This window comes from Diaphorina citri, unplaced genomic scaffold, assembly GCF_000475195.1.
Source record: "Diaphorina citri unplaced genomic scaffold, Diaci psyllid genome assembly version 1.1 scaffold590, whole genome shotgun sequence".
NCBI lineage: Eukaryota > Metazoa > Arthropoda > Insecta > Hemiptera > Psyllidae > Diaphorina > Diaphorina citri.
In genome coordinates this window covers 101,998-123,592 of record NW_007378024.1, presented here as the reverse complement: position 1 = coordinate 123,592, position 21,595 = coordinate 101,998, and the positions used below count along the sequence as shown (strand labels likewise).

The window sequence follows — 21,595 nt, the reverse complement described above, 5'->3', positions numbered from 1 at the left end:
TATTTTAGATTCCTTGTCCCTTATTAAAGGAGATCAATGATTTCTATTCGTTTTTTGTTCGTCTTTTCTCTAGGAATTAATAGGTATGTACCAGGATTTTCTGCCCGGAAGGTACCTACTAGGAATAATCGGGAGCGTAACCAATACACCAAACCGCGTGTTTCCGTTTTGGCTATTTTTGGCTATCCGGTTTCTTAACAATGTGGTGAGAAATTCGTTAAGCCTAGACACGTGGTCTGCTGTTTGTAGATATTGTAAACAGTAGATACCTCAAACACTCAATAATTCTTCGCGTTTGATTTTTTCATTACCTACTTTTGTTCTACAGATCTTTTATTTATTATTATTATTATTATTATTATTATTATTTTTACTTTCTGTTACATTACTATTAAATGCAAAATGGCGAAATCTATTAGGTACTTTAGTTCAAAATCGACACATCAGAGAGGATTTCAAGATCCCTGTATGAAGTTTTTACAGTTTAAATTTACTGAGGTGTAGATATCTTCTCAAATTTTAAATTAGAAAGCTCAGTTTTTCAAGATTCCTACATTTTGCCTGAATAGTTCGACACCGTGACGAAATCCAATAGCACTTGCAATATTTATATGATCTATTTTAGAATGTTGGCATTAAAGTTATGAGAAAGCTGGTTAATCTGGTTAAGTAAAAAGAATTTGATTTTTTACATCTCTTTCTTTAAAACAATTTAAAGGAACTGAATATCGAGTTACCTACTTTCTAAAGGTTATTGCTAAGAATTTTTTTAAAAAAAATCAAGAATTCTCTGAGGAAAACCAAAATTAAAGCAAGAAAAAGGAACACTAGAAACTACGCTTTTTTTTAAATTAAAAGTACAAATAGGATTTTAGCTAGTCGAAATAGTCACGAAAAAAATAAAATCGGAAAATATAATTTATTATTTAATACTTGACGTAAGAAAATAAAAATACTGTCGAAAACTCTTTGGGAACAAACCTTATTCTTGGTGATCTAGATTACGATTGATCATACAGAAGTGATTTGAATGCAAGATATCACACATGAATTAAATAACAATTATCTTCATTATTGTGACAATGACAACTGTAACAAATCCCTCGTCCCTCCTACAATACTTTTTTTTATTGTAAAGAAATAGTGACAAAGTTTGAAGAATTGCTTCAAGTAAGGAGTGGGGAGAGGATGGAAAATCGTATCTGATGGATAATATCCAATTGAACCATGACCTTCCCCGAGTGAAAATTAAAGCCAATGGAAGTAACCAAGAAACATTTCAGAAAAAATGACATCTCCACCAATTCAGAAAAAAATGATATCTCCACGAATCCAGGAAATATGACATCTCCACCAATTCAGCAAAAACGACATCTCCACCAATTCTGATGAAAAAACTTTCAATTGAAGGGGCAGGGTGCCTAAAAACCAGCTAAATCTTTTCTTTTTTCAGTCCTTCAAAAATGACAGGAGGATTTTTGCCCATATTACCTCACGTTCTTTTCACATTCCATTATTTTTTTTCTAATTCCTATTATGTTTTCCGAGTAGCTCTAAATGTTGTGTATTTATTCCACACCCTTTTTTAAAGTTTTCCCTTTTTCCTATATTTTGTTCTCGGTTTACAGAGATGGGATCGTCTCAGACATTAATAAAAAAGTTTTGATAACATGGGGACATAACTGAACTTTGGAAGTGAAGAAAAAAGGAAAAAAGTATGGTGAAAAAGAGTGCCCTTATCAAAGGAGAAAAAAATGTTCGTTGTTAGTAGAATTGTTAATATCAGGAGGACTGAAGGAATTTGAGGGAGGCAGGTGGTCGAAACTGAACGAAATTTTGTAATCCTTGAATTATTTATTGAAGTTTGAAAAATAATTGAATTTATAGATCTAATTTTCTAAAGTCATCAGTAATCCCCAAGAAATAGGATCAAGGATAATATCTTTTTCAGAAACTTATTTTTCGGAACTTTTTTGTAAAGGGGGAAAAAATCCAAAGAGGGGAAACACTTGTTGAAAATCCATTGTTCACCCGAAAGTAAACGCAACGAAGGTTCAAGGTTAAAGGTAAGTTTTCCCTTCGTTTAAAAAAAAAAAAAAAAAAAAAAAAAAAAAATTTTTCAAAAAAATTTCTATCCAGAGTTTCTATTTTGGGTGAGTAGAATAGAATAGAATAGAATAGAATAGGTGTGGGGACTGGATCGGGACTCATACCGGCGCATCCTTATGGGCAGTACTATTAGGAAGAGAAAACTCTACGAGGAATTTCTATCCAGAGTTTCTATTTTGGGTGAGTAGAATAGAATAGAATAGAATAGAATAGGTGTGGGGACTGGATCGGGACTCATACCGGCGCATCCTTATGGGCAGTACTATTAGGAAGAGAAAACTCTACGAGGAATTTCTATCCAGAGTTTCTATTTTGGGTGAGTAGAATAGAATAGAATAGATTCTATTCATGGGTAGAAAAGAATCAGGATTGTCTTAGGAAGGGGCAGTTAGCTTGGTGATTGAGAATAAGTCATCCTATACTGTGTCCAGTTCAATGTGGCAGCAAAAAAATGGGCATTGTTGCCAAACATGTCACATGTGCAATGGTAGAGAAAGGGGAAGGTATATTGCACAGTGCTTCCTCGGACAGTGAAACAAAGTCAGGTAAGGCGATATCTACCTTACCTGTTCTGGAATCCAACCTCTGAACTTAGAGCTACCTCTGCATTTTAAAAGAGAGAGTTTATCAAAAATAGACCTTTACCTCAATTGCAACAATGTAAGGATTTCCTGCAATCTGATTGGTTCCTTCATTTTGGGTTGATGACTCATTGCTGTCACATTGATCTGGATGAACTATAGGTGTTGCTTGAATGGAGTACCTACTATAGCTATTATGGTCTATGGTGAGAATTTACCAGTCTACCTATGAACATGAGTGATAGAACGCTCTATCATAGAATAGTAGTGCTCCACAATAATAGACTTGGATAGTTCAAGGAGAAGAAATTGTGTCCAGATCAATGTGACAGCAAAAAAATAGGCATTGTTGCCAAACATGTCACATGTGCAATGGTAGAGAATCTAAAGGGGAGTTATATTGCACAGTGCTTCCTCCGACAGTGAAACAAAGTCAGGTAAGGCGATATCCACCTTACCTGTTCTGGAATCCAAACCTGGAACTTAAAGCTACCTCTGCATTTTAAAAGAGAGAGTTTATCAAAAATAGACCTTTACCTCAATTGCAACAATGTAAGGATTTCCTGAAATCTGATTGGTTCCTTCATTTTGGGTTGATGACTCATTGCTGTCAGATTGATCTGGATGAACTATAAGTGGGTAGAAAGAGGGTTCTAAGTTGGGCAGAAACCGCATTCTAAGGGGGTAGAAACTGAATTCTAAGTGGGTTAGGGGGGTACATTAAATTTATCCGGTTTCTACCCACTTAGAATCGGCATAGAATCCGGGTTCAGGATCGGATAATCTGATCCTAACCTTTTTTCTACCCGGATTCTATCTGGGTTCTACCCGGATTACTTGGGACGTGGCAGCCCGCAGCCCCACCAGCAAGATGGGTTATATGTAAAGATTTCCTGCAATCTGATTGGTTCCTTCATTTTGGGTTGATGACTCATTGCTGTCACATTGATCTGGATGAACTATAGGTGGAAGGGCAAACAGCCCTTAAGGATGTGTTAAACTACTACGAAGAGGTCCTTTTTTTAGTGACAAAATTCTGCTGAAGGAGCTATTCCATCCAACTGTTTAAGAATCCGCGAACATAATCGCGAAATCCGCGAACAAAATCGTGAAATCCGCGAACAAAATCGCGAAATCCGCGAACATAATGGCGAAATCCGCGAACATAATTGCGAAATCCGCGAACATAATCGCCAAATCCGCGAACGTAATCGCGAAATCCGCGAACGTAATCGCGAAATCCGCGAACGTAATCGCGAAATCCGCGAACGTAATCGCGAAATCCGCGAACGTAATCGCGAAATCCGCGAACGTAATCGCGAAATCCGCGAACGTAATCGCGAAATCCGCGAACGTAATCGCGAAATCCGCGAACGTAATCGCGAAATCCGCGAACGTAATCGCGAAATCCGCGAACGTAATCGCGAAATCCGCGAACGTAATCGCGAAATCCGCGAACGTAATCGCGAAATCCGCGAACGTAATCGCGAAATCCGCGAACGTAATCGCGAAATCCGCGAACGTAATCGCGAAATCCGCGAACATAATCGCGAAATCCGCGACCATAATCGCGAAATCCGCGAACATAATCGCGAAATCCGCGAACATGATCGCGAAATCACATAGGTACGATATGTACATATACCTATAGGTACGATAGGTGATAGGTAACATACCTATTATTAAAAACAGATAACAAAATACAGTCGAACCTGGATAAACGAGAATCCAAGGGACCATCTCATTTTTTCGTTTAAGGCGGTTTAATACAACCATTTTCTCGTTTATAAAGGTTTAGCAAAGTGGAAGAGCAAAGTGATGAAAGCATGACAAATTTAAACAAGTTAGGAACAAATTCTGATTTATAGAGGTACCTAATTTTAAAGTTAAAAAACGCGTCCCGAATTTTTTCTGGGACAAAAACGGAAATTCGGGACAAAACGCCCCAAAATGAAAAACTGAACGGGACGCCGGGACACCCCCTGAAATTCAGGACTGTCCCGGCCAATTCGGGACGTTTGGCAAGCCTAGTTATCGGTAGACCAACGCAATAACCTACCTCAAACCCAAAAATTACAGAAACCTCAAGAGTCCCTACGTTTCTACGAGATTTACACCCTGTATTCCTGCTCAACTTTAAAACAAGTACTTAATACCTACCTACCTAAATGAGTATTTTAGATACCTCCTGAAGATAATAGGTACCAACTACTCGACAGAATATTATGACAGAATAAAATCCACTTTGAATGTAATCGTAAAAGCAATTGCATTATTTTATTGTTTGAAAATTATTGAACTTAATATTTATGAAATAAGCAGGTAATAATAATTGTTTCAGGTAATAATAATTGTTTTACAGCCCAGTTCTTGTCTAATTTTCTTCTGTTGTGAACATTAAAGTTGTTTTAGTTCGTTGCTGATAAATGATAAAAGTGACGACAATAAAGAACAAGGATATCACTAATCTTTCTCGGGTGGATGAAGAACGTTTTTTGTTCTCTTTATTTAATTAAAAAAAAACAACCTAGTTACCCCCCCCCTTTAACTTTATAGTCACTTATGCCCTACCTATACGTATCCCCCTTTTAACTTTACAGTCACTTATGCCAAGGACCAAATTTTGAGATTAAATTCAAATCAATTGCATTAAACAATCTCATTGGTTGCTTGTACATAGATTCTGGATGAATAGCCAATCAGATTGATAAATCTATAATTTGGATTAACTTTAACCTCAAAGTGTGGTTCCAGGAAATATTCACGCACCTTTTTTTCTATTTCTCCTTCTGTGTCCCTACCTCTCCTTTTATCTCTTCCATCACGTATTTCAAAGTTCAAAAATTACGTACTTTTGACACATCCACCAAAAAATATCGACTATTTCTTGTTATTGTATGTTGGATAATTTTGTGTTTTTGACACATCCACTAATATTAATATACGAGTATTATGTATATCTCACACCTCTTTCTTTTCCGTTTTACTCTAAATGTGTTTTTGGCTCATCTACCAATAATATTTTGGTAGTCACATCCACTAAAATTACTCCTTGCATCCATTATTCTCTTTTCTTTGACCCTGAACTAAAAATGTGTTTTTGGTACATCCACCAGACCTAGACGGTCTACTATTTATTCACATCTGCCATTGCTCCATATCCGTGATTGGACATGTAGACTTAATGTTTTCAACATCCAACATTTTCAATTTTCGTTGAATTACACCTAAAAATTATTTATGTATACCTACCCTACAACAAAATCTACGCCTAAACTTGATACTTTTATTGGAAAATAAAAAGAATAAGGTTAGATGAGTGATACATATAGGTAGGTATTTATAATATAATTTTTATGGAAAACGAAATAAATATAAATAATGTAAATGGCAGTATTGAGTTACAGTGGGTATATAATATAAAATATGTATATTATAGATAGATATGGATAAATATTCAAAATTTCAATTTTTCTTTGGTGTCCTTGAATAAAACTAAGAAATAACTTTGGCAAAAGTTTTTACAAATGAATTTTGAGATCAGATTGTTTTCTTTCTTTCTATCTAAAGGGACTATTCAATCTTATCTGAAAAGAATAGACAACAAAAATATAAACAATGAATGGTACTCTACCTATAATAATATCCTAATCTCTCAACAATTAAAAAGGTACTCCATTGAATTGCGTAGAATTTCATAATGACGACGAACATTATTATATTTTTTATCATTAAAAAGTATTTCCCAGTTTCTTACACTTTACCAACTATAAGAACTACACAGTTTTTATCAATCTGGGATCTAGGTACGAATTTCTAGCCACATGTCCATCTTAGCATGTACCTAGGTATCTACCTATTTACTCAATCAATTGAGGTATGTGATCATTTCATCCCCAGACAGTTATTTTGTACTTTTCATAATCGTCAATTTTTCCATGCAAAGGTAATCCCAAGTAATATTTTTTCTTATAAAACCTTCTCTTAGAATTTCTAAAATTTCATGCGGTGTCCAAACAGTGATGGAAGCAAAATCGCTACCCCCTCCCTAAATACGGCTCTACCCAGAGCTGTCGGAAAAAATTCACGCACTTATGTTGGTACAGATGAAAGAAAAAAATTTGTCCAACTCTTTCGGAAAACTTGTTTTATCATTATTTAGCTCATTCTCCCAAATATTTTATAATCCAACTTGATAAACTTTGGTTCCTCGAACAATAAACTATCCAAATTCTGAGATGAAAAATCCACCATACGTGGATTAATGTGCAGTACTTAGTACTGTGTAGTTCTTATGTTATTGTTAGTTATCAAAATGTATAATTTAGCTAACTCTTTGGTTAATTCTCTCTGTGAACACCATACAGTTTTGTCCCTTAGAAAAAACCGAGAACTTATATCTCTCGAAAACAGTAAAAGTCAGAAGAGTTCAGATTCTAAAGAACCTGTTTAGAAAGCAATCGTCGGACCCACATTGGACATCTCTACATTCGGAACGGTCGAACGTTCAGGAATTCAGCTAGTAGAAGGAGTTTCCTCCGTGTTCGTAGTTGGGATGAGCTGAATTTCCGCTCTTGTGAACCACAGCGTTGAATCCGTTGTCTTTGTCAGCGGTGTACTCAACGGTTCTGATTGTGCCATCAGGATCATAAACAGTGTAGGATCCCTTCACAACATCTCCGTCTCTGTACTCGTGGGCAGACTTGACATCCCCAGTTTGGTGATCTTCCACACCATATTTGTACTGGTACTTGGGATGAGCCTGAGGAAATGAGAGAGGATTTCGAGATCAGTACACAGGACATGTAAACTTAGGGCCGTGGAGGGTTTAGTAGACGTTATCTCGAAAATTGAATGTACATAGGTATTTTTTTTATTTAGCGAAATTCAGCACTTTTCGTAGGTAAATACCTATGTCACATCCACTAATAAGGTAAACTCTTTTATCTTTCCTTACCAAAAGCCAAAATTCACTTACAACCTTGGTAAGTACCTTTGACACATCCTCTAAAAATGTATTTTTTTTTTTTAACTTTTTTATTGTTACTCGTAATTTGGCTGCGGCTTACTGCCTCTGATTATTTCGGGATTGAGTAGAATCTTATCGACCCGCGTAAGGTTTACTCTCAACCCTCAATTAATCACAATCCCGTGATAACCCGACTTGGTAATCCGCGACCTAATACAGCCAAACAGCCATTATAATTATTTATCAATACTATTGACACCGCACAGCTTGACTATGCAAAAGTATTGCCAATACGCCCCGCACACAGCCGCACACTATCAATATTTTTACATTATTGACAAGCATATTGACGTGTTCGGGTGGTATAGGAGATGTATATACTTACGTGGAAATCGACTGGGTCTTCATCTCTATGGCTGTTGTACTCTGGAGGATATGCCAGCACTGTCGCTACTACTATTGAGCTCACCACAAATATCTGCGGAATGGAAAGAAAATGAGCGTTAATACAAACAAAACAAAGTATGCAAGTTCTCTCTACTGTGGCACATATTGCAATTTTGCATGGACTATTAGAGAAATTCAAATATTTTCTGATCTTCCCTCTCCCTCACTCAACACCGTTGCGTACACGCGTCACGTGACCTTGAACTTATTTCGATTCTGCTATTATCTCCTCTCTCTATGTACCTCTCTCTCTCTCTCTTTCACTCTCTCCTTTGCGCTTCCTTTGAACTTTTCTCCACTGTGATTATCTCCTATCTCGCTCTACGTACCTCTCTCTCTCTCCCTCTCTCTCCCTCTCTCTCTCTCTCTCTCTCTCAGGGAACGACATTTGTGACAAGCATTTATGCTCAACACAATTAAAATTCCTTTTTTCTGCGGCACATAGTTTGCGAAGCACTGATTACTGATTAGACAGATGTAGGACAAGCAGTCCCTCTCTTTCGATAGTTTAATAAAGACAACACAGGTAAATATGACACATCCACTAAAATAACGTAAACTTTTTTTTACGTTATACCTACCAGGGGTGGTAGGTACTTTGAAATCCAACGCGGTGCTTTAAACGTAGGTAAATTGTACTTTAATGATAGGTGAGTTTGAGAGGGGTTTTTAAAGTGGCAGAAGGATATGAAGAGGTGTATAAAGTTTAGAAAAAAAGGGGTCAATAATAAATGTTTTCGGCTCAACAATTATTTTCTATCTCAAAGGAGCGAACACCTTAATTTTGTTTTAGAGCCGTGGCTGGGTCAATTTTTTAAACAAATTACGGTACAGTAGAACCCCGATTTTATGAACCTCGCTTATATGAACCCTCGGTTATATGAACTTGAAAATCCGAGCTTTTTATTTAACTTTTACTCGAAAATCAGACTTTTTCTGATAATGTAAACAAATATTTCCGATTTTCTTATTAAAACCCTCACAGAAATTGTGAACAATAATACTAATTGAACATATTTTGTACTTTTACTTACATAATATGTTACTAAAATGACAAAAAATCAATAAATAAGCATTTACTGTCGAAAAATTGCCATGTTTTCTCTGTTTTCTAATGTAACCTCGATTTTATGAACTACCCTTGGTCCCAATTAGTTCATATAATCGGGGTTCTATTCTACTTCTCTTTTGTCTCAGGCGAGATAGAACCCATATCTATCTATTTACCTAGCACATTGACCACTAAACCATCGGGGTGGGTTTGATATACAGGAATACGGGTCAAACAGGAAGAAATAGACGAAGGCAGGGAGGAAGATAAATTTGGAGAAAAATGAGATAATTTAAACTGTGAAGTATACCTAACTGACTATGATAAATGATGGAATAGATTATACCTCGTTTATAACCTTCTCTCCCCCGGATGAGACTGGAAAGCCCTTTCACCTCAATATAGCACAATGAGGAGGAGTAAAAATGAGAAACTTTTGTCTTATGATGGAAATGAAGAAAGTCTCTTGTTTTCCCTGATTTGGGTTGCTTGCTCTTCCTTATACCTTATTATAATTCTTCTTGTTGTTTACCTTTATCTTTTTTTTTCTTCTTATTCTGTTTTCTCCCACCTTTCTCTTCTTCTTCTTCTTCCTACCGAGTTTTTCTCCATCTGTGAACTCTCTCCACCCAAAATTACATCTATCACCGGTGGTGTCGAATAATATTGCCCTGTCCTATATAGACCCGTCTTTAGGGAACACTAAGGTCCTTTGCTAAATTGACACATTTTCAAAAAGCTTGTAATGACTACGATGTGTATTTATTGATAAATCAGGTTGAAATTATTTGGACTTTGAAGAAACTTCTGGCAATCAAATGGGGGGTTTCCAGGACGAGTGTATAATGGAGACAACTCTAATCTTTCAACTACCCGATGCACCAGTTTGTGGTAATGACATGGGTGATGTAATTTTATTCTAAAGTATTCCACTAATTATTGGAAAATTTTAACCCCTTTGTTACAGTAGAATTGACCTAAACTGTTTCCAAAATTAGATACAAAAGCTCCTTGTCGAACGCGAATCTATCAACCGATTTTAAACAAATGAAACTAGAGCTGAGATATTTAAATCTGGATTTCAAAGTGATTGATTGGTTGAAGCTTACGTTCATTGGTATGCTGAGACAGAGACTACAGGCAACAATAATTTACTATCTGGTTAGGCATCTAAACATCCAATAAATAATTGGAAAAAAAGTTTCTAGGACCTTGTGAAAATTTGGTGATTGGCACCTACCTACCTACAAAAGTAGCAATCCCCCCCTGATGACCAAAAAAGGGACGCACGACACCGAATTCGATATAATAATTTATTTTATTCGGATCTAACTACTTGGCAGATCTGCGGCATTGAGGACATTAATCTGGCCAAGTCAACGAACGAGCTATTCAAAATGGTCTCGTGCCAAAATTAATTGAATATTTGAAAGGAACACGCGCCGTGGGCCGACAGAAGCTCCAAGGTTTACAAAAATCGCGGGTACCATCTCAATTTGTCAAATGGACTCCGAAGATGAAGTTCAACTTCTATTGAATAATAATAACAGAATAGGAATTCTGACAATGGAGAGTCATACCGAATAGCCTGTAGAAATGAAGAGCTACATAATTTTTCTAGTATACCTACTTGGGTACTTTTTGCTATTTCTTGTGGCGGATCTCACCTAAAACTCAATCTTTGGGTTGAAAATCACAAGAAGCCACAGGAAAATCACAAGACGGGCTGGGAAATAAGGTCAAAAAATAAAACCATGGCTAAATCTTGGTAGGGTATTGTCAGAAAATTTGGCCCATCAATATCATCTCTTTTGTCCTCCTAATCGCCTTCTTCTTTTTAGTTTTACGTCAGACAGTTTAGTGTGTTGGCACATCCACTACAAACTTCAACCTTTCTTTCACCCCTCTGATCTCAATAGAAAATTTGGTGCATTAATTGTTATCGCTTTGATTTAGGTCCAGCTCAAGCTCACTGGACCATATTATGATTGGATAATTAATGTGAAAACGTGGATTGTTACGTAAACAGCCGTTTTATCTATGCTTTGCTTAGTGGCGTAGCCTAGAGCTTCTCCAGGGAAGCTGGGGAACTACCGCCTCCTTTTCCCTCTAAGGGGGCTTTCCAGTGAACCCCGCTCGTTACTCACCACTTACCGAAAATAGTATGTGATTGTTCAACCGGGGTTCTAAGGCCAGGCGATTGGCAAACGTACTCTGTTATGGGCTTATACACGGAGAACAAAATTACTGGATGAGGTGCCAGAAATTGTAGGAGACTTAAGGTGTGTGGTGTGTCCAAACATAGTCGATGTCGACTGAAACCGTCCACACTGCCTCGACAACATAGATTCACCTCTTCATCGATCGACGAGGTCGACCATGTGTGAACACACCTTTAGGACCAAAGAACTCTATTACTGGGTTGTTTCCCCTAGTTTAGAGTCTTGGAATTGCATATTGCCCTTTTCGGCTCTGTTCTTCTGTTATATCAGGGTGTAGCAACTATAGAAACCTCCATGGTCGAGTGGGTATCACACTAGACTTGTACACCGGAGGTTCTGGGTTCGATATCCGGAGAAGTCGAAGTTTTTTAGACTTCCTGATGTTCTTGGAGCTATACAACGACAACCTCCATGGTCGAGTGGGTATCACACTAGACTTGTACACCGGAGGTTCTGGGTTCGATATCCGGAGAAGTCGAAGTTTTTTAGACTTTCTGATGTTCTTGGAGCTATACAACGACCGTTTTGCATTTTGTAGTACTCGTACACATCCCTGATATCCCCTATCACAATTTTATTCCATCGAAATAAAAAGAGGCAGAGTCGAGCAATTTTTGTCAATTATGAAAAACGAATGTTGGGCAAGAGTTCAATTTGGCCTGATACTCCATTATAAAATATTGGACTATGTCGAATTGGATTTATGTTTCGGACAAATTCGTCGGGTGTGATAGAATGTTCAGTTCTTGTTCAGTATAGTTCTCACCTCTTCTGACCCACGGGATGATCTCGGGTTCGATTCCCGAGAGAGACAAAGTTTTTTTTTTTTTTTAATCTTTGCTCGAAATATCTACGGGGAGAACTTAACCTCAAGAAGACAGTTGAGTAAATAAGTTGGTAATTTAAGACCAAGTAGGTAACAGAAACAGAATCTAACTTATAATTAGTCAATTTGCCCCTTAGGTCGAGTTTTACCACCGTGGATTGTGTCAGGATTGAATTCAATCCGAGATTGACCTGGGTATTAAGTATAGGGAAATCCTCGTTTCATCTCAATCCCGAGTTGGTAAACCCCAGCATTTTAGTAATGCGGTGATATCCACAAAATTGGTAAAAAGACTCTCAGCTTCACCACAAAAGAATGAGTCATCAGTAGTACCTATAAGAGTTCACAGAAAATTAATGAACATAGGAATTGAAGAAGATCCTGAACATATATGGATTCGTAACACACAAAGATTAACAAAACCTACTCGTCATACGTTTCATAATATCATTCTAAAGATCACCTTCAATTGAATAGAATTTCAAGATGAAAATTGAAAAATCGCATTTCAGGACAAAATCTTTTTCCTATGTTTCTATTCTCTTGATTGATTCAATGAAGAACAGGTGGGTAAGTAGGCAGCAAATTTTATTAAAAGGATACCTATATGAAAAGGACGAAAATTCTATTTTGGGGGAAACCTTTATGTTTACAGTGAAAAGAGTGTTTTCTACTAAAATCGTTTAAAAGGTATACACATTGGTCAAAGTTAGCCACACGCCTTTTTGGACTGTTGGAGTCTTTATTTTTGTTGAAATTTTAAATGTTGAGAAAACCAGTCCTTTTTTTACTGTCAATTTTGACCGTTCTATTTTCTGTCTACAATTTTTACTAGCACATTATATCACCTCTGGCCGGTTCTTACATCAATGCTTAGCAACCTATGCTAGGTACACATAATGGCTACTTCATACGGACTACTTTTCCTCAGAAGTGAAAGAAGTCTTTGTTGGAAAATACAATTTTCAGAATCATTATTCTGTTACACTTCTCGTTTGACAATGAGGTTTTTTTGTTATTGTCAAGAAATAATAATCTCTGTATGGGTGGCATACGTTAAATAATAGATAACTATTTCTTTTATGCTTCGGATATAGTTCGCAGTCTCGTTTACGATTCGTTCAGATTGAAAGGCGAAGTACGAAGCATGAGGAGGTAAACTCAATTAAAACACATAATGGTGGCTTCAGCAACAATCAAATCCACTTGCTATTATTGAGGTTGTAAATGGATTAAATGGATATTAAATTTGGCACGTACCACATAATTATCCTGGTCAATGAACGAATAGCAGATTAAACCCTAGTCCTATATAAGTACTACAGTTAGAGTCCTAGTATGTAGTAAAGTTGTAGTCCCAGTAGTGAAATTTCAGTCCCAGTTAGCAGTTATTAAAATTGCAGTCTCAGGAGCGGAATTGGAGGGGTCAAATTAAGAAGACCTCAAGTCCATTTTTGGCGATCTTGAGTTACCTCTATGTTACTGAAAATCTGGTGGTGATGAGCTCTAGGTATTCCATCACGGTTTTATACTAGATTTTTATGGTGCATTTGAAATGCATCGGGGATGAAAATTCTCACATTTCCGACGTTCCAAATGATTTATTGTGAATCAGACTGGATTGATTCGGTACCTACATGAGCAAAGTATCTTTGAGAATAGACTCTATTCTTCTAACATAAAGGTACGAGGACAATACAATAAATTTCATACAATAATAAGCAGGTAATTTGTTAGACTGTATAGAAATTGAAACACATATGACTTCACTTAAATTGCAGTCGAGGTATTTCTTTTCAGAGTTAGAAAATAAATTGACGAAATCGCAGAAGGAAAAGGAATACAATGAAACGCAGACTTCATTGAAGAAGTATAAAATGTCACTGACCAATCGAACATCTAACGGTTCAGAAACAACAAAATAACTGAAACAGTGTCAGCACGAAAAAAGTTTGAAAGCTTGATTTTATCAAGTGGTCGCACTCCGTTTGTCTTCACGAAGAAAGTTCCGGGTTCGATTCCCAGGAGGAACAAATATTTGCACCCTTGCATCATAGGTATTTCTGAGATGCACTTTCTTGTGTTTGTTGATTTCTTCTGTTTACCAAGATCTTGAATTGAGGAGCATTGTGTCTCCTCTCACCTATTTCAGGTTATATGAGATACCCTATTGTATTTGTACCTATTAGGTATGTCATTTTGTTTCTAACCAGAGCAACAAGGATAACTATTAACCGTAGGAATCCGCGGAGTAGGAACATCATAGAGAGGGTAATAATTCGGTATCGCCGGCGGATCAACTTTAGGCGGGTACAGCTGGGACGTATGATGGTACTTTGTAGGTAAGGTGGGACCATAGCTGTTGTACGTGTACCCAGGATATTCCGGGACGGACATTCCGTAACCGTAACTTCTGGAATCGGGATAGTAATTGCCACTCCTCGTGTAGTAGGTATTCCCCTGGTAGTAATCAGGATAGTACTTGGAATGGTACATATAGTTGCTCCCACTGTTGTAAGGCTTATAGTTTGATGCATAGCCTTGGACATCCGATAGTATTTTCTCAGAGGACGGTCCTCTGTCGTACACAGGATCTTCAGGGCTAGGGAAGGCTTTTAGATTCTCAGCAGGTGGCGCGATGGCAGCCTTGATGGAATTGAAATCTGCCAGACGATTGTGGAGCTTCAAGTCTCTTTCATTGACATTCTTCAGGGTGTCCTCACCGACGAAGTCAACTCTGGCCACTGTTTCTTGTTTTGGTCTGAAATGTCAAAAATATTCAACAATTTAATGGAAATTTTATTTTCGCCCCAGATGCTTTATTAAGCAAGCTTGTGACAACACATGCAGGTCACAACAACTGTCATAGTTAACGGTTAATTAGTGTTTTCAAAGGTTTTTCTTCTGCGATAGGAGGTATCTTACAACTTTTGCAAAATGCCTTTTATGGATCGCGGGCCTGAAGTTTCCAGCCTCCATGAAAGATCAAACCAACCTGAAGTCATCTTTATCAGCCGTGTAGTGCACAAGTCGCAGTTTTCCATTGGGTTCCAGGATCCCATACTTTCCCACCACAGTACCATTGGCTAACTGTTCCTCCTGCTGATATTGTACATTACCCGTGGCGGGAGCAGCCACCAAATCCATTGAGCTGGGTTTTACTGCAGGATTCTGAGGAATGAAGAGTACTCACATTATTTTAAGCAATGAGATAGGATTTGAACGTCTGATTATCGGAAAATTTCACTAAGTCGGTACCTCGGACAGCTCGGACTACAACTATTCCTCAAATTTGTTTTAGCAGGGTTCCCCTGGAGGAGCTCTTCCACTCAACCACTGATCTTTTCTTTCACTTTGAGCCTTCAAGATATTTTACCCTGGAGGATTTTGAATGTTCCCCGACTTTGTGAGGTTCTTATGTCCCTATCTCCCTATGAAGAGTAGAATCAAACTCTGGTCTCTAATGCTGTACAGCGCACAGCGTTAGATCTTGCAGATAAAACAGGTGTTGCAGAGGAACTTTCATGAAATTTTCCTGGCTTTTGAATTGAATCTATCTATAGACACCTACATATATGTACATAACCTCGCCGTACCCAAGGACTTTTCATGGTTTCTAGTCCTTTATGACCGATGTCCTACATTTAGGACTTTGGGTACGACTAGGACAATATGTGTCCACCTAGGTATTTGCTGTCTCAAGGACCAACAAGAGCAACATTCCCTCAGCATCTATAAACATCAACATGGAACATTGATAGTCACATCAATCTATCTGATAGGTCTAATACAAGTCCGGATATTTGAGCTAACAAGATTGGTGTAGACAGCTTGTCTCCATAATATTTAAGTGGTGAAACCTGACAGCAAACCATTACTATCAGGAGAGAGGTACCATTTATTGGAACTGATGAAGTGAGTAATTTACCTAAAAACTGTATAATGCCTGAACACCATAATGTACTTGTTATGGACGTCCTGTTTTAACCGAGGGTGGAGAGAGACGCTTTTCAGCTTCAAGGGAGTATAAACAACGTAGGTATACGAAAGACGACTACTAGATCACTTGCCTTGGTGGTGTAGTAGTCAAGACGGTCGCCTGCTAAATAGGAGGGCGTGGGTGCAAGCTCAGCAGGGGTAAAGAGAAAATTCTTACCCCCCGGGTAGCCGGGTACACGATATTATGTTACAGTCACATGTCACCTCTAAGCACATTCTCCAAGCATTCTCAGAGGTAATTCTGTTACATGATGTGGTAGACCCCGGAGTAGATGTTGTGTCCACAGTTAGCTGTTTGCTGCTCTTGTATTTCCAAAAAGTAAATTGTCAAAGATAAAAGAGGATTCCATAAGTTAGTAACTTCTGTGGCGATTTCTCAGGTTCATGTTCCAAAGTGACTAGCAAAAGCAACAAATTAGTTGAGATTTTTTCCCCAAAGATATTTTAAAAATTTTGTACCTAAAACTTCTAAAGCAAAAGGTTTTTTTAGTGACTGGATAAGTTGAGAATATGAAGGTATCATCCTGGATTCTTTCTAAAGCGGAGGTCTGTGATCACTGCACTGAAGAATGACATGCAAATAACATCTTGGTGACGTAAAAGTCCAATAAAATAAATAATGGCAGAGTGATAAATATTTCCTATTAAAAATAATTAGTGTCCATGTCAATTGTATTACATCTTGCCTATATGAAACCAGGACTCAGAATTTGCTCTTCAATACCTACGATAAGAATTGCAGGATATTTCCCACAGAAATTTTATTGTGAAGAAACTTTCAAGCTTCACCCCAAATAAATGATTGAAGCGCTTCATTCAAGAAGCACCTACAAATGAAAATTGGGATGGACGAGAAGATACGCAATACCTTCGAATAAACTACGGGCTAAAAAATTCCCGGAGGGACGGGCCCAGCTTGTTATTACTATTGTAATAATAAAGGAAGGACGGACTAAAACTCCGAATAGGAACCAAGTGTTCATATTTTGTTTTATCATCAGACAGGCGCTACATGGTGATATTTTTTTTTATTCAATATGTAAATAATAATATTATAATCTCAGTGGACAATAGAAAAGTGGATTTTTAATTACCTCCAAGTTAATAGCTGATACAGTTTAATGTATGAATATTTTGTCAACAGTGGCGGACACCTAGATGTTGATTCTGAAGGGGATGAAAAATGTACGTGGACGGTGTTTTTTTTTTTTACGATTTATTTTATGTGGCAGGATTCTCCTGAAGGAGCTCTTCCACCCAACCACAGGTAAAAAAGGAAAGAAGAGCCAGATAGAGAGAGAGAGAGAGAGAGAGAGAGAGAGAGAGAGAGAGAGAGGGAAGAAAAAGAACAGAAAGAAAGAGATTTATGCTCACAATATGGGCTGTTCTTTGAGGTGCCTCACTAGGGAAGTTTTGAATTGCCCTAGGCTTAGTGAGGCTCTTATGTCTCCAGGAAGAGAATTCCATAGCCTGGCTGCAGATATGTGGTAGGAATTTCCATATATAACTCGAGTGCGTTTTTTTTTTTTTTTTTTTTTTTTTTTTTTTGCCAACCCTGGGATAGGACCGGAAAAATTCTACTTGGCAAGCCGCTGCTTTACCACTGGAACAACCGTTGAAAATAGACAATCCGACTTCTAGTTTCTCAGGTGGTGTGAGGACTGAAGTTGGAATCTCTTTCCGGCACACCCATTTCGCCGGTCTGACAGAGGTCTGTCAGATAATCTGAACGTAAGTGGCCGACCTAACGGACTGAAGAGGACGGACATCATGTTTTTCGTAGCCATTACAGTTCTATCTATGCAAGCATCAATCAGTGTAAGTCAGCCTGTCTCTGCAAACAATTTTCGATACCAAACAACCAAACTCTCAGACACATTATGGCAATATTTTTTCTTCAAATACAACGCGTCTGTGAAAATATGGAAAATGAGATCAAGAACAAACGGCCGTACTGCAAACGCCAAAGAGAAAAGAAAAAAACTGATAACTGATGATCATAGTAAAGTTTGCGTAAGTACGAGTGCGCCTGCCTGCCTGCCTAATATGACATTATTTTGGCTGCAAACTTTTACCCAAAGGTCGATAAAATTAAAGTCGTCAATGAATTACCTAACTAAAGAAAAACGGGGATTTAGCTAAAAACTCTGAAAGAAAAACCAATCAGGCAACCTCTTTTTCCAAATTGATCTTCTTTATGGAACTTTAATTTTCAATTAACCCTTTTCTTCTCCTTTATGGCTAAATTAAATACATACCTGTGCTTTTTTCTCCACCACAGTCTGCCACTGTTGTGCGCTGTTCCTCTTCCAGATTAACCCATTTGTACCCAAACAGTACCCATGTACCAGAAGCATTACCTGAAAATAATCATGAGCTCGTTTTATTTTTCCTCAAATTTTTTAACCCGATGTAGTAGATCGCCTTCTTATAGGTACCTATCCCTGCTAAGTTCCTAATGTATCTTCCTTTGTGATGTTTTTTGTCACTTGCTGGAACCACAGTTCTCTCGGTATGGAAGAACATAAAATCTCGTGAAAACAATAAGTGTTGACATATTTATAAGTAAAAATAGAAAGTAAAAAAGTTTGGTAGGTACCTAACCTACTAAAGCTGTGAAAATATTACCTAATAGTTTAGATAAATTCACACCAACAAGCCTGATACTGTGATACTTACATGAATGATCTGCATATCAAAGTTGAAAAAGTTGACGTTAGATCTTGAGGCTTATCGTAGAAGGTAAATCACACATTGGAATGAATGCTCATGAGGGCAAATTTTCTTGCTGTCATTTGTCCACAGAACTGGCGGAAAAAAAGGCAAATTACTTGGACTCAAAATATTCAAGAAGTTACCTATTTTGAAAGTATTTTCTAATTTCTGCTACCCAAAATCTTTGAAAATGAAATGAAAGCAAATCGAAGTTATTTTCAAACGAAGTTATTTCAAAATCATTTTCTGATTCTGCTATGAAAATCCTATCGGTGCTCTGCCCTTGGTTTCAATGTTAAACTGTTGTGATAAAATTACAGTCATAAGTAGATACATCTAGTTATCTGAATTAATTTCTGAATTGAAACTTCCTCTAGTGTCACACCCAGCTTTGTGCTTCATCACTTTATTGAGAGAGGCAAGTTGAATAAAAATGTGAAATACTCATAGGTACCTATTCCATCATTGCCTCTTGGTTATTTCAAATGAATTTTTATCATTTGACAATGAAAATTAAAAAAATAACTAAATGATTTGTACTAGATAAATAACTAGATAGGGTACCTATGGAAAAAAGTAAAAAACTTCCTTTGGAAATTTTTGGAACGTCTCTTTCTGGAAAACTACCACCAAAATGAAAAAGAGATAAGAAAATGCAACAATTTTGGAGAATAAACTTCTTAAATTACTATAGCCACGTTCTTCTGCTAATTAAGATTCAAACTAATTGACATTTCTGTGAAAACATCCTCTCGTAGACTCCTTAATCTGTGAAGGACTTGGGATTATATCACAAATAATGAAATGATCTGTGAATCTGTTATCATGTCACACCCTTGGAAAATCTTAGTGAGGTTAAACGAGGCCTGTTATGAAGATCTGCAGAGTATCATTCTAAGCAATTGGAGGTCCGCGTTCGATTCCTGGCGAGGTCGAAGATTCAAACTAATTGACATTTCTGTGAAAACATCCTCTCGTAGACTCCTTAATCTGTGAAGGACTTGGGATTATATCACAAATAATCAAACGATCTGTGAATCTGTTATCATGTCACACCCTTGGAAAATCTTAGTGAGGTTAAACGAGGTCTGTTATGAAGATCTGCAGAGTATCATTCTAAGCAATTGGAGGTCCGCGTTCGATTCCTGGCGAGGGCGGAAAATTCGAACCTAATTTTTGAGTCTGTACTTGGTGCATATACCTATGGGGGAACAATCATTGTGTAGACAGGACAGGTTGTTGAGAAAATAACTAATCTGAAACTAACAACCATCAACGAAATTAGTATTGGTCATTAGCGGCTTTTAGTCAAAATTCAATTTCATTGGCTCTTGAAGCTAAAGTTTTTGTCCAAAACTTAACTGGACGTTCACGTAAATTCTACGTAAACTAAAACAGTAAAAAGATTTCCATACTTTCAAATGCAATGCAATGTCAAGGTAGCTTACTCAGGCTTTAATAGTTTTCATTAGTTCATATTTTCACTTACTTATTCCTAAATTACCTAGATTGTACAATACTGGTTAGGTCAATAGTAGATGACCCGCTGAAATATTTCCCTAGTACTTCCTTAGTCAAGGTCCAGTAGGTAAGTTTGAAGGTGGCCCATGTTCTAGAACTCCTGCGTCTAAATTAAGGACGTCATGCTAGCAATGACCGTAATGTCACCAGAAAACAGTTGTTTTTCAAACTACCTAGGTAGGTTTCTCCTTTTTTTTTTCTTCTTCTTAAAGCAACCCGACACCAACGGTAGAACGGGATGGATTAAGTAAGTTCTTAAAAATAAAAAGTTTCACGACCTTTTTTCAAAGAAATGAGCCAACATTAGTAGCCTGTAGCATGCCTGCATGCCTATCCCGTAGTATGTTTCTCATCAGATGAACAAGAAGAGACACAAAACTTCCGTTGTTAGGTACATTAGACATTACTATTTCAGGATGAGGCGTAAGAACCGATGAAATTCTGTTTCGTGTTAATATAGGCCGGGCGGTGCTGCGAACTCTTGACGTTCGCGCGCCTCCCGGCGCGCTTGATCTAAATAAAAGGAAAAACATCTGAGGAAATAAAATAACAACATGAATTATTTTAAAAAATAAAATTAAATTTTTACTTAAAATTTTATTTTCAATCTTAGAATATAATATTGTACAGGGTGGCTGTGTTGGATCTTCACCATGGGAAGTTGAGTATTTCAAGTAAAGTGTGCTAGGGCTAGTTCAAAAAGTAATCAGGACTTTATTAACACTCTGTGCGATATGCGATAGATTAGGTATTATTTTTGATATGAATGATTCTCAGGTAAACTTACTTTTTGCCTTCAAAAATATAGAGCTTCTGCTCTTATGAAATAACTTCATGGAATTTATTAAAATAAATAATATTGGAAATAAATTAAACATTAACATGTGGAATGATGATTTTACGGAAGTAATTTCTATAGAGATTGGAGACAATATTTACATTTGAATTTCCCATGAACCAGACCAAACAGCAAACACCCTGTATAGTTTTACTTAAAGTTGATCCTCGTCACAATTAGTCTAAAAAATAAATAATGTCATTACAAAAAAATATTTAATATGGCGTCAGAACGATATTTCGACAATTTAAAACATCTAAAAGATAAAGTTTGTTTGATAAGTTTGCTGTACTTAGTTTAAGGTTTTTAGAGATAGT

General features: G+C 37.1%; 2 protein-coding genes across 2 annotated transcripts in view; both read right to left on the bottom strand.

Annotated features, from left to right (window-relative positions):
• Positions 1-21,595, bottom strand: part of LOC103510362 — a 33,094-nt gene that overhangs the window by 7,213 nt on the left and 4,286 nt on the right. Inside the window, exons 2-5 of the mRNA XM_008475015.3 lie at positions 8,045-8,137; positions 7,211-7,452; positions 6,947-6,971; positions 5,831-5,918 (exon numbers count right to left, since the gene is read on the bottom strand). Coding sequence (XP_008473237.2) covers positions 5,831-5,918; positions 6,947-6,971; positions 7,211-7,452; positions 8,045-8,137 — 448 coding nt within the window. The remainder of the gene's footprint in view (positions 1-5,830; positions 5,919-6,946; positions 6,972-7,210; positions 7,453-8,044; positions 8,138-21,595) is intronic.
• Positions 14,180-19,196, bottom strand: LOC103510360. The gene is made up of 4 exons (XM_008475013.3): positions 18,884-19,196; positions 18,463-18,564; positions 15,201-15,376; positions 14,180-14,966 (listed from the first exon to the last, which is right to left on the bottom strand). Exons 1-4 carry the CDS (start codon positions 18,896-18,898, stop codon positions 14,411-14,413), a joined length of 849 nt encoding a protein of 282 aa, XP_008473235.1. The 5' UTR covers positions 18,899-19,196; the 3' UTR covers positions 14,180-14,410.